The sequence below is a fragment of the Tyto alba genome, unplaced genomic scaffold (genome assembly GCF_018691265.1).
Source record: "Tyto alba isolate M040663 unplaced genomic scaffold, T.alba_DEE_v4.0 Super-Scaffold_17, whole genome shotgun sequence".
NCBI lineage: Eukaryota > Metazoa > Chordata > Aves > Strigiformes > Tytonidae > Tyto > Tyto alba.
The window spans coordinates 5191490-5205255 of NW_024881279.1; the positions used below are offsets into that span (position 1 = coordinate 5191490).

At 37.5% G+C, this 13766-nt stretch overlaps 1 protein-coding gene across 5 annotated transcripts in view; it reads right to left on the reverse strand.

Moving 5' to 3' along the window:
* LOC104364082 (core histone macro-H2A.1) overlaps positions 1 to 13766 on the reverse strand; it is a 47548-nt gene that overhangs the window by 14400 nt on the left and 19382 nt on the right. For 3 of the 5 annotated variants that reach the window (XM_033006060.2, XM_033006058.2, XM_042789993.1), the window contains 3 exons: positions 10585 to 10691; positions 8871 to 9068; positions 6225 to 6335 (listed from right to left, as the gene is read on the reverse strand). In XM_033006060.2, the coding sequence (XP_032861951.1) occupies positions 6225 to 6335; positions 8871 to 9068; positions 10585 to 10691 (416 nt within the window). The remainder of the gene's footprint in view (positions 1 to 6224; positions 6336 to 8870; positions 9069 to 10584; positions 10692 to 13766) is intronic. The other 2 variants (XM_033006061.2, XM_033006059.2) reach the window with 1 other exon arrangement.

Below are 13766 nucleotides of genomic sequence, written 5' to 3' on the forward strand. Positions count from 1 at the left end.
AGGTCATAAAGGAGGGTTGTTATCCAAAAAAAATTCAAACACAAGACTCAAACATTGTTCACACTGGGAGGACATGAAGGGACCTACTAACAAGCTCTGTTTTGGCTTTATGTTGGCCGCTATTTGGGATTCTTACTTTGGCATTATAAGGGGGTATTTGTTTCTCCTCAAAGTATAGATGAAAGACACCCTAATAATTTCTTAAGCATCAACTGCAGGAATGTGCCATGACTGCTCAGCACTGAAGATAGATAAAAGCTGATGCTCTTCCTCCTTTAACTCAGCAAACATGAGCACATCTTTGAGAACACACACACATGTCTCCAGTAATTCCTCCATCCTAACAAGGGGACATGTTTCTTTTTCTTTCCTTGTTAGTGGCCACCATATTCTGCACTGCAGGCACTTCAGTTTTCATTTGCACAGTTCTGTTGCCTTTGTGAATGGCTGGGGAAGCCCTGTAAGCAGGCACTAATATGTACTTATTGCTCCTAGCTTTTATTTTATTTGCTTTACTTCCTTCTGTCACTGATGAAAACAGAGATTTTAACCCCGTCCACTAATGGCCATTAACTCCTCTCATCAACACCCAGGTATTTAAAGCGTGCTTCTCAATTGCTGTCTGAATCATTACAAAATCAGAAGGATTTCTCATGGCCATACAGTAGAGGTGAGGAAGTTAGCACAGATATCTAGAGATTAACTTCACATCTGCAGTATACGTTCTTAAAACAATTAATGAAATATGAGGAAGTGCAGATTTCAACTTCTAGCAACACATTTTGAGCAAGACTTACGAACTAATACATAAAATAAGAAGCAAGGGTAACAAACTGATCCTGCTGTGCCATACTGGTGAGGACTTTTTTTGGAAGCTCTTAGATGTGTAAGGTGATAGCACAATTTGCTTACTGCTGACAGTTCGGGTGTCTCACAGTATGTGACCCACACCACAGAAAGAACTCCGTAATTTGAAGGAAACTGAGGTGAATGCCAAACCTGGCAAAAGTCAAAACTACCATAGCTGACGGGTATGTGCAGAAGCTTTGTGACAGGGGTCGTGGCACTGCTTTGTAGCCAGTGTTGGGAAGTCTGATTTCACACCAAGTTTACTACCACCAAAACTTAAACCACTTTAAAGTGCAAAAAATTTTTCAGACTTTCACATGGGGAGATACATTATGTACATCATAAATTATGCTTCTGTCCACAATATGCATTTAAAGTGATTGTTTCAGTAGGCAATATGGAAAGTAATTGTTGATTAGGCAATATGGAAAGTAACTATGAAAGAGAAAGTTCTCATTCATTTATGCAAGTCCTGAAGCCAGCTGCAGTTAAGCCAGGCTTTCCTTCTCATCCAAAGCCCACTGGGTTCAACCTATGAAGTATAACATACATTCAGGCATGGCAATTAATCTCATCAATTACTGAATTTTGTCTCTTGGTTTGTAATCCATGTTCTGTAAAATTAACTCTTCAAATCTTCTCCTTGGGTATGTGAGTTTATGAATAAGGAATATGAGCCAATTCATGTAACCAATACAAGCGAATGGATCATTTAAGGAGGCCAACATCCATATATTTAAGTTTTATGAAAAAATTATTTCCATTTAATTCATGTGATTATATGAATTGACCTTCTTTCTCTTTTTAAAAGCCTGCAATTTCATATAATTTGCATATGTTGCTTGAGTAAACTATGTTCCCTCAAAATAGGGTGATTTTGGCTAAAAATGAGTGTAATTCAGCCCTGGTTTAAGTACAGGTCTGTTCAGGAATTTGTAATAAAATCTAAGAAAGCTTGCTTTCCAAATAGCTTAGAATCCTTTAATACTTCACATGTGGTGAGTTATTCATGCCTGAGTTTGAGTCTTGAGTTTGACTACAAGCAACTGCTGTTTAAAAAAAAAAAAAGTCAAATCAAACCAAACCAAAATGTTAAAGAAACTTTATGAATTTTGAAATAAAAAAACAACAACAAACCACATGCACACACCAAAAGACTGTTTTGTGGAGATTTTAGTATGTTTCTAAGCAGATTTTTTTCATCTTCTATGTGACTCATTTTGATCCCTAATTCTGCGTTCTACAAGTTTTTACCCCAGATCCATTGGATGCAGTCCATTTTGGTTTCAGACCTTTAATGTATCTCTGCTCCTACTCATATATGGGATTTACATAGCAACCAGCTGGTAATTAAAGTTTCAATTTTACAGCAACAACAAAACGCACAAAAAGCTGCCCATCACTGATACCATGTGTTGGCAGCTAAGTACTATTTTGCTAATTTTTGCATATTCTGTCCAATGTACTGTTAGCTATCAGATTGCCAAAAACAATTAAAAAAAAAAATCAGAAGTTTTTCCACAGAATTAAATCCTCCAATGAGTAATTGTTCAATTTTATTACCCAATAGTATGGAGCATGAAAGGCCACTTTTAAAAAGAAATAGGCACAACTTGCATATACATGTGCAACAAAGAATGGACATAACTTTAGGTAACATTTAAATAAAATGTTAGTTAAATAAAATGCAGATGGCACTTAGCACATCCATGAGTATTTTCTGAGCCAAGCCTTGCATTTCTTATTTCAGACAAAATTACCTTTAAAGTCTTGGAACTTTTTCTGGTATGATTTTCATAGAGAAAACTGAAGATGCCTGTTGCAGACAACAAGCTGAGGTCTCTCTGAAAGTCCAAACCCTAACGCTTAGGCTTGAGGTTTTACAACTCTGCCTCTACTCCGTAATTGTCTCAGGAAAAACAAACTAATTAATGTGCTGAATACCACGTCTCCATTGGGATGTCACTTGTAGGATGTGCAATCGTTTACACATTAACTAGATTTTAATACTTAATTAGTGTAGCACTAATACATTTCTCCAGGTATAACTGATGGGTTCTTTGCTATTTCCTGACCTCTAAGAATTTTAGCTGAATGTCAGCAGTTACCTAAAGATTTGATTCAGTAACAGTACTTTTAAAAAACTGAACAATACCCAAGTTTACAACATTCTCATTTGTGTTTTCAGTAATTAAATCTGAGGATATCAGAAGGATGAAGAGCCATTCTTGCAAATAAACCCCTTCCCTTTCCCTTCTGCAAACATGGAGCCAAGAAAAAGATTTTTCCCATTAAACACTTATGAATGACGTGATACTAAAGGACGGGATTGTTTTCTTCTGTCTCTGTATCTAGCATATAGTGGTTTTGCAGACCAAAGAGACAGGCTGTAAAGGTGTTCAAGGATGTCACAGGAGGTTTGAAAGATACTGCTTGTTTGGGTTTTTCAGTTTCAGGTTTCTGTGTTTGCACTGTAGTTTATTAAGAACACACAGAACATGGAAGTATACTGAAAATCTGTATGGACAAATTCAAGACAAATCAAATAACTGTGATTAAATATGAATATTTTTGCTTTTCAAATTAAAAAGCTCAGAATGTTTTAACGTATTAAGCTTTCCTACCATCCATGTGAAGAGTGTAACTGTATCTCCATTTCGCAAATGGGGAAGGAAACAGAAAGAAGAGGTGATTTACAGTATCTCTGAATCGGCCAACGCCAGAAGCCAGGAGTCGTGGTTTCCCAGCCTCCAGCTGAACCACCGGAACACACTGTCCTCCCTACACAAGTGACTAGCAGATTTTTCCTTCCCTCAAAACGCTGGTTAAGGAGAGTGAGGCTCCGCTGAATAGAAGAAAGCTCCTCCTCCACACAGGCAAACACCTTCTTGCCCTCGTGTGCTTTGAGAAAAAGTGACATGCACAAGTCTAAGGAATTAAACTGCAACACTAAAGTCCAGAATCCCTACTGAAGAAAATTTTTAGTTCATTATGTTTATGAATACCAGGTGGCACTAATTTAAGACAACTATAACAAAGTTAGATAACTATTTAAAAAAAGCAGTATTATCTTTTTAAACAGCAATTGCATGTAGAAGTGGCTAAGCAGAAGCATTTTACCTGATTCAAACTCACTAGAGTTTTTATAAATAATTGTTATATTTAATTTGTACACTTCCAAAATGAATAGCAATTATTTGAGACTTCCACGTGTCACTTAAATAATTAACAACCACCACCATCAATGAGATTTCAGGCTGCTAAACCTACACGTAGCAGTTGACATCCTGTCACACCCAGGAGCCTCCTGGCCCGTGCAAAACACACCTCAAATTTAGGAGAGAGGATGCATTCAACTCCCACTGATTCCACGATTGAAAGTTTTATCTTTGTCTTTTTTATCACCAGAAAATCAAAATTATTTTGATAAATTTGAACATGCATGTTTTGAAAATAATTTCTGGGGGATGGTCTGAAAATATTTCTAGGAATAAGCCAGGATAATTGTTTTTGTTGTTTTTACGCTAAATAAAATCTCTTTGATCACTAGAATGCAAGCGTTTTTTGTATTTTAAGTTTTCCACATTTTCAGTCTTAAAATTATTTAGGTTGGTCTAAAAGTGCTATTTTGGCGGTAAAATCATAACAAAGACATGAATACATTATTTATTAGCTCAAACAAGGTAAGAATTTAATTTTTGACTCACACATAATAGGATACAGAAAATTCTTATATTTGTTAGACATAGCCTACTTTTCCTAGATTTTTAGACTAATCATTTACTGTCTCTGAAGACAGTTTGTCGCAGGGAATCAAAAGCAAAATATAATCTGTGCTAGGCACATCTCAACAGTATCTATGCATTCTCTACCCCCCAGAAAATAATCCATTTCATTTTGAGTCTTCCCTCACAGGAAACAAACAGGTTTTCATTTTTCTTTTAATTCTGTGTCCTGTGTTACAAATAAAGGCTAACGCCTGGCCCCTCTCATGTGCAGAGCTACCTGCCAACGAACCAGTATGGGTATGGACATGTCATATCAGTAATTTCTGCAGGGGGCTGCACTCCAAGTGAATGAGAAAGCCAGAAAGTCCATTTCCCAGCACAAGATGCTCACTGGAAAGCTCTACAACAGACGCTGGCTTTGCTCACCACGGCTTAAAGCACTCCTGGTGTTCATGGGTCTCCTCCACTGAGCCCAACAGCAAAGCCCCATTGATTTGCTGGGTCCGTCTTGCTGGAGCACAACACTAGCTCTTACTGCTGGTTTTCTATGGTAACTAAAAGGAGTTCAAAATCTGGTCCAAAAGTCTTACAATACTTGCTTTCTTGAAATAGGAATGTATTTTATAAATTTTGGGTTCTAATTTAGTCATCAAAATGTTTTTAAAAATATGTTCAAAACCACCCCCTAGTAGTAGTCAAATAACAAAAAAATCTACCAAACCAGCAACCTAGCTCTAGCTGTAAAATTAAATGTGGAAAATCAGAAGTCTTGCAAAAAATAACATTACTCTCATGCATGTTAAACTTGGCAAACGAACTGTGGAGGGATAAATGGAGAACAACCTCAGTATGAAATAAAGATGAGTCAGAGGAGATACATTCCACAATGGACAATGGCTCATCTTTTATGATTTACAACGCAATGATCTGATTACTGAATGATAGAAGAAAGATGCAGTTTTACTTAACAAAATTTTGTAGCATGAACTAAAGGCAGGTTTCAAGATAAAAGACCAAATTATTTTAATTAATTGTCTCTTTAAATGGATCCTCTCTTTAAGCAGATATGTATTTGTATTAAACCACCCCATGTCCCAAAGCATATTCACAGGGAAAAAAGGATCATTGACTTCTAGCTTTTCATAAAAGCATCATTTGTTATTATACAGCATTAACTTTTGTAAATAACAAAGCAGAACAAAACATAAAACCACTTTTATGAACAAATGTCTAAAATAGGTTTTGATAAAAACCTGTAAATTATTTACATCAGCAATGAAGTGGGCTGCCCACTGGAAAAAGACATTTTATTCTTAGAATAATCTCATCTTTGGCAGAAGTTTAGCTGTAACAGTTATGCTGTTTATGAATAAGGTGAGACAGATTACAAGCACAAAGGCTTTCCTTCTATTTGCATCTTTAATTATGTAGCCATATGAAGACTCATTTATGTATTTTTAAAATGTTCTAAAACTTGTTTCAGATAATTTCTTTGTTCAAAAACTAATACCATACACCTCCTCAAGTGCTCAGTGGGGAAATGTCCATTGTACCTAGACATTTTGGGGAAAGGGGGGTGGTAGGAGGGGGTATTCCCTAAGCAGCACTGAAAAATAGGTATTCGTCTGTAAAAATGCAGGAGCATACCTTCTGGCCAAGAAACAGACTTTTGGTGGACAGGACTGTGAAACCATCTGCAGGAGTTCCCTCTGTTGTACTGTCAGCACTGGCCGATTTGCTCACTTCTCCCTGCTTCTTCTTCCAAAAATATAGTTAATTAGTTAACTCAAGGCTGAGAGAAAAACAGTTTAATAACACTAAGATATATGACAAGCCATAAATGCTTACCAAGCAATAAAATGCCAGTACAAACAGTGACATTGGGATTTTATCCTTTAGTCTAGCTAAAGTGACTGATTACAGCTGAAGGACTCAACAAAAAAAACAACATCTGCATATCTATCTACATAAGCCTTTTCTTGCCTACAACAGTGCACAATTCAGATGACAGTTGTCTCAAATTTTGCAGGAAAACATATAAGCATCCCCAAACTTTTAACAGCTTTCTAATGGTTTGTGTGGAAAAAGATAATGTACCTATTTATATGTGCAGGCAGACATTCATTCTAAGGTAAAAAGAGACTTGTCAGAGCACAAATTTTATCTCTCTGTGAAGGGAGGCACTCCCAGATGTCACAAACTTATTTTTAGAAAACTGCTTTGAAATCTGGCCGTCCTTAGAGCCAGTGTCAGAGAATACATCTACTTTCTACTTGCCTAATAGCTGGAAACAGGCTGAACAATTTTCTCTGTCCTGTTTAACATCATCACCTTCCTTTATCTCCAGTAAAACTGCAGGGGGAGAAGGAGTTCCCCTCAACCACCATTCATTTTTTCAACTGTATTACTGAAGTAAAATAACAGGTTTCACTAATTAATTGAGATAGTGAATTGAAGATAGTGAATTGACTGCTGTGGTTATAAGCTCAATGGCAAAAACAATCTAATATTTTCTATAAAATTACTACTTATGATTTCATATAAATATTTGGTGCCTCAGCAATATATGTGCTAGAGCTAAAAACCACACCTGGAATATTAAGCAAGCCACTGTTCTCCTGTTGTCCCTTTCCAAAGTATGTAAACTAAATCTGTGGCTAAGCAGCTATAAGAACTTTGATGCAAGGGTATATTGGTGCTTCTAGGAGCTGTAACCATTCTTTACTTTACATAAATGTTCTGAAAATTCGATTTTCGTGGGTCTTATTTCAATTCCCCAGGAGTTTACTGTTAGCCAAATACCAATATAGTAAGCAGACAATACAGTTTATTGTGTGGAAGAAAAACAGAACCCCACAACAGACTTCCTGCTTTTGTAATCAAGTAGGGGAAAAAAAATCCAGATTTAGGAAAATTATTAGTGGATGGTTATTAGAAGCACTGCACTTGAAATGTCAGCTACTAGGTGTTCTAAGAGAAAAAACTAAAGTCAACAGTTCGAGAAAAAAAAAGGTGAAACAATCAGAAGAGTGACCAAGTAAACAATAACAGACATACAGGATGAATACAGCAGCTTTGTTCAACCTGGAAGGCAACTTTTCACATGCATTATCCATTTCATGTGAAATTCGTGCACTTTTTTCCTACTTTCATAACCTATTGATTGACAGTAGATGTTTTGCAAATAAATAAATAAACAAATCATTGGCTACACATGCACACATTAGAAAGATTAGAGTCCCTACTACAAACTGAAACTGAAAAAAAGCAATGAAGGAATGTTCTCCTTAGATTAAAAAAAAAAAAAAAAGCTATTCTTAGTTTCCTAGCATAAGGAAAAAAATCACATTTTGGTCCTCTTGTAATTCCCCTCACCTCCACACTTAATTTTGAATGAGTTTAATTACTAAAAAACCTGAAGTCTAAACATGGAAGTCTCTCGTCTGTATCACACTAATAACAAAGGAGAACATTTGTGGGTCTTTATCTCAGCCAAAGAAATTCTATGTAGCCACAATACAGCTTCTCTGATGCTGCAAGAGATGCAGCTGCCAGATCTAGCAGAATTGCATCCTACTTCAGGAGGATTATTTCACACTCCTTGGATTCCACCAAATCAACTTACAGGAATCTTATACTATGCTGGAAATAAACAAAACCCATTAAAAAAACAACAAATAACAGAAAAATACAACACTTGAAAACAGGACTCTGACATGCCAACGGCTGAGGACATTATTACAATGCAAGTGACTTAAGCTGTTGTTTTTCTTCAATATTTAAAACTGGAAAATGCTGCTTTAGTGTGACTTTTGAAAAAAATACCCAGACTCCTTGTTTCTTGCAGACACAGATCAATAATTGAACAAAGTCCAAGCAAGTTTACTTTGCGCAGCCCAGCGCAGGCACCTGAGCAGTCACAGCACAGCTACCCCTACAGTTGCTAAATAAGATGGTGTTTGCTCACCAGTAAGCGTGACTAGCGTAGTCCCCATACATTCTCTTCTTCTGGCTCTTGGTGCCTCCAGCCCGTGCCCACCTAACCACTGTTTCGTACAAAGAACAGCATATTTACAGCTTGCCTGCCTGTCCTGCAGGCCTGTGCTGCTCCTGAGTGTTTTCAGACTTCCAGCCATGCTAGGGAGAGGGCAGCACTTCTGCAGCATTTGCTTACACTGCTACTGAAATCACTAGTGTTAACACCACACAGGACAGAAAGTCTACCCTACGTAATGCTCCCTACAGCTACTACTAGCAAGGTTGTTTGGGTTTAAAATAAACAGATTACTCTACCTTGGATTTCCTTGCCCCTTTCTTGCCACCTGTTTTCTTTGATACAGTTTTTTTCTGTGATGGAGACTTTGCCTTCTTTGCTGGAGGTGGAGTGATGATGGCTTCCAGTTTTCCTTTTGATCCCCGCTTCTTTGCCAACAGCTCTGGGTGAATATTGGGTAACACTCCACCACTGGCTATGGTGACTCCTTTCAATAGCTAATAAAAACCAAAAAAGTTGTAGATGACAAATTCCAGCACTTACTCACCAATAAATAGAAAATGGCATTTACTGCAAACTTTGTACAATGCCTTGCGTTTTAACTGGGTTTTGGATGTTTCTCAACATATTATCCTTGAAGGAGAGACATGAAATGTATGAAATGAAGCTGATCACATACTAGATTTTAACTATAAAGGGAATATGTATTTTTCTTGCACATATGCTTGTTACTGTCAGTATCTCTTGGGCTCACACAAGATCTGTTTCTGTGAAGCCATGCAATGAAAACTGTTACCCAGCTACTAGAAAACAGGACAGCCCCAGCCACAGACATCAGGGTTCTGCAGGGCAACCTGTGTGAGAGAGGTGGGGCCCCGAAGTCCATGGTACCGGACTGCAACGGGTACCACGCTGTGGAGAACCTAACACAAGTCCCAATTGCTGAATTTTCTCAAAAGTGCATTTTTAAAACAGACTTTTTTTTTTTTTCTTAGAAAAAGAAACTTCAAATGGAGGGTAACATTTATACAAATCTCTATACCTGGAAGTCTTTCTTCAAAAAAATCTTTATGTAGTTGAAGAAAAGCAGATCAATATTCAAAAGTGTGCAGTTCATTCAAGCCTTTAAAAGCAGAGGTGAAATATATCACGTTCTGTATTTAAAACCACTTTAACCCACTTTTTATACATCTAACTGGGACTAATTCACTATTCAGGAGGATACAAGCAGTGACATCAAAGTCCCTCAGGTACTCCCACCTTCTGATTTGTGTTTACTGCTCCCCAACCACAACTCAGTGAGGCTCCAAGCTTACAACGGGATGATGAATGGAAAGTATTATCAAATTTCAGACAAAGCCAGAAGGAGGTTGGTTTGGGGATATAACTTTTTTTCCCTGCCCCATGATGATACATAGGTTTGGAAAAGTATCTTTTCAGATGTGTTTTTACAGCACCTCATACAATGGTACATTAATCCTAGCCAGTGCCTCTGGCTGACACCACAACACTGTAATAATAATGCCCAATTTTTTTTTTGGCTAAGTTAAAGGCATCTTGAAATCCGCAAAGGACACAGACTTGCAAGAGTTCCAGAGCTCTTAATTCTGTAGTCACAATGACAGACTTCAGTGGGAAGAGGATAGGTCCCACTGAGTCCTAAGCTGCGTAAGGCAGAAAACAAAAACAAAGAAAAGCATCTACAAGATATTCTTCATGTCTATGTAGCATTCATGACAATGCCCCAGTCTAACAGAAGTGGCTTTAATAGGGCAAGCAAATGTCATATTACATCTCCATTGCATTTTTACACGTTTTAAGAGTCCTGAAATACATAATTAAGCTGAGTGCTGTAGCTAGTTAGACGGGCAGTGTGCTAGTGTGTGAATGAACTGCTTCCTGGTGGGCTACTCAGTAAGCAGAGGTCTTGAATTACAATTCAGCTATATGGAAAGACAATTTTAAAAGCCCTAAAGGAAATCCTGGCCCTCACACAGTGGGGTTTTTTCTTACCTGATTTAATTCTTCATCATTTGCTACAGCCAACAGGATGTGTCTAGGAGTGACTCGACCCTTCTTGTTGTCCCTTGCTGCATTTCCAGCCAATTCAAGAATTTCCGCTGAGGAAAAAGTAAGCACCTTTTAATTACACTGTGATCTTCAAGAAAAATCAATGTGTTATTTAGCATCCATGCAAAAAGATACCTGAATTAGAACACATTATTCCTAACTGCTGTAGAGTACCCTCAATAGATATCTAACTCTACATTTATAATTTTCTTTTTATATGTCTAATCATTGAAGGGCAAATGCACACTTCAAGTCCCATGATCTAAATGATATTTACTTTTTTGTCCTCTTAAAGAAGTTCCCCTAGATTCTTGACTTTCCAGCGTTCTTTAGACTACTGTGTGTTCATCTCCTAGGATTCTGCTCCTATCAGGTGACAGAGAACTAGATGTCCAAATACTATGGTTTTCTTCTTCCCTCAAACCTGTCATAAATGTGAGTTTTGGCTTGCATCGCTTTTTTATTACTGGAAAAGATGATATTCTTAGTTTCTCATTTTTAACATTATGGAAGTGTGTAAGCACACATCCAAGTCAGAACACTAAAAATACAAACTCTGCTGCTATGCTGACTTAATGATTTTTTTCCTCTATCTGAGAAGAATTTTCTGTCCAGAAAAAGTAATTGATGAATCACGTTTGTTTACTCCTAATAAATTATCTCCTTAAAAGAAATCTATAGTCCTGACAAAATACATTTATCAGCTGTCCATGTGATGGCTTTTATTGGAATTAGGAAATACTAACTTGCTCCCCTGCAAGGATCTATGAAGTGAAAGGCTAGAGCATTACCTGCTAACTTATCTGTCTTCAACTCAACAAGCCTTAGGCAAAGAATGCAATTAATTACAAGAAAGTCTGGGGAACAATTAAAAAATGACGTAACGTTTATCTGACTTTGTAATTATGTGCTATTGCTGTCTCCATTATACATAACCTTTCATCTCCCTCTGTACAGACTGTGCTTCACTTGCTTTTGGTATATTTCCTTTTGCAAACCTGGTAACTTTTGAAGAAAAAGGAGAAAAAAAGAAAATTGAAATGTCTTTTTTACATCTATTACACACTAATATATTAAAATTTAACGTTAGAATAGGGTATGAGATTGCTTTCACATTTAACAACTGACTATACCATGAAAGCTCTCCTATAAGCTTGCTTTAGAGGCACACAGAACTGAATTAAGACATTAATCTGGAAATGAAAAAGACTAAAATCAAAGCCCACATGACCACATGCCTTTACCATAACACATAGTAAATCTTAAGTAATACTATATAGCACAGACTATGGCTTTTCATTAGACTGAATTTAACATGATACTCCAATTATTTTTCATCGTAAGTCCCATAATAAGCTAGTTATGACACCTACTGGAAAACTTCCAGCTGCTTCTGGATGTTCTACAGTTAAACTTCATCAAGGATTTTGGTAAGCTTTCACTATTTTTGTGTTCTTCAAAGTGCACAATTAACTGTATTACAGGGTGAGATAGAATATTAAGTCTAAGCCCCCAAAAGTAACTCAACATTTCATGTTGACAACAATTGCTTTAATTTATTTTTAAAGAAGGATTAGCAGGGTAAGGTCAACCTGACTATGCTTTCCACACCTCCAAAGAACTCAATTAAGCTGGCATAATCCTTTTCACATACTTCTCAAAAGCCACATCTCAGACATGTGAGGGTTAGCTTGCATTCAGCACTGCATATAGCCGCCTGTTGTGACAGAGGACCTGTATCACCTTCCAAAGGCCAAACTGTGCTCTCTGTTACACCCTGTGCATTCCCACTGACCTCAGTAAGATTCTGTGACACTGTAATAACACCAGCATCTCCATCTTTCTAGATGAGGAATTGTTTTGTTTGTATCTCAGACTTTATTACCAGCTGAAAAGCATGGGGAGGATTTGCCCCAAACAGCAAACTACTTTTTGGTTTGACTCTGTTTCTCCCACCTCCGCTTCTTTACTGCATCAGGCACCGCTAAACAGTTGGGCCGTGTTATTCTCTGCAACTGATCAGCATAACTATGCAGAAAGGTCATTTTGTAACTAAAGAGTCTAAGAAAGTGTTATGCCTGTAAAGCACAGAGGAATGTTTTATTTGTTCCTCATAAAACTAAAATGTCTGCCTTGTACAGTGGAGAACTGTTCTTGTAAGTGCTAAGCCCTCTTCCTTGGACAGGAAACTCATTTTGAAACTACAGTTTTCTAATGGTCCTTTAGGGAAGTTGAGGTACCCCACTTCCTTTTCAGGAACAGAACGCTTTGCACTGGCGTTGAGGACCACAAAAGTGGAGCTTGGGGAGAGGGAGAGAGGAGGAGGACGGCATGAAGGGTGGAATTTTTCTTCTGACCTTCTCAGCTCTCCAATAATAATCAAGTATTGCTTGCACAAGCAGAGACACCCACAGTACACAGAACAGCAAAACACAGCTACGCACACAAGGCTGGTCAAAGGGGGACTCTCCCCTATTCAAAACCAGAAGATTAGAGGTATTCAAGCTGACGCTAATAGAGGCAACAATTTTTTGATTTAGCACTGACAGAGACAAACCTAATCCACACCCAACAGATCAGAGCAATTACAAATGCTAGAAACGAAGACCTTCTGGATCCGGATGGGATCCGGAGTACCTGTCTGGATTTTGCTTGCAGTCAGCTTTACTTTCACATCTGTTTTATGCTACTTTAATTCTAAAGATCAAATTGCATTTCATCCAAGTTTTAAACCAATTTTAAATTAGATGAAAATCTAGCTATAGGAGAGCTGACTCAAATTTCCAAAATAATTGCTCTAGATTTAGGTATGGATCTGGAAAGAGTAGTAGGTGGGAAAAAGTATTTAAAATTGAGATTGGATCTGAATTCTTAGGCCAGACCCATCTTTGGAAATGCCATTCTACCAGGTTCAAAGGTCTGAGTTATTGAAGAGTTGTGTTTCACTAAAGGTAATCTTCTGACGTTGGAAAAAACAGACTTTCAAAAATCAACTCCTGCAACTGAACAGGGTCAAGAGAGAAAGCCTTGTTCTAAGTGTTGCCGCAAAAGAAAGTGTTAAGAGCTTCTATGACATCAGGATTCAGTCAGCTTATATTTATCCAGCCAGAAGACCAAAACAAGAA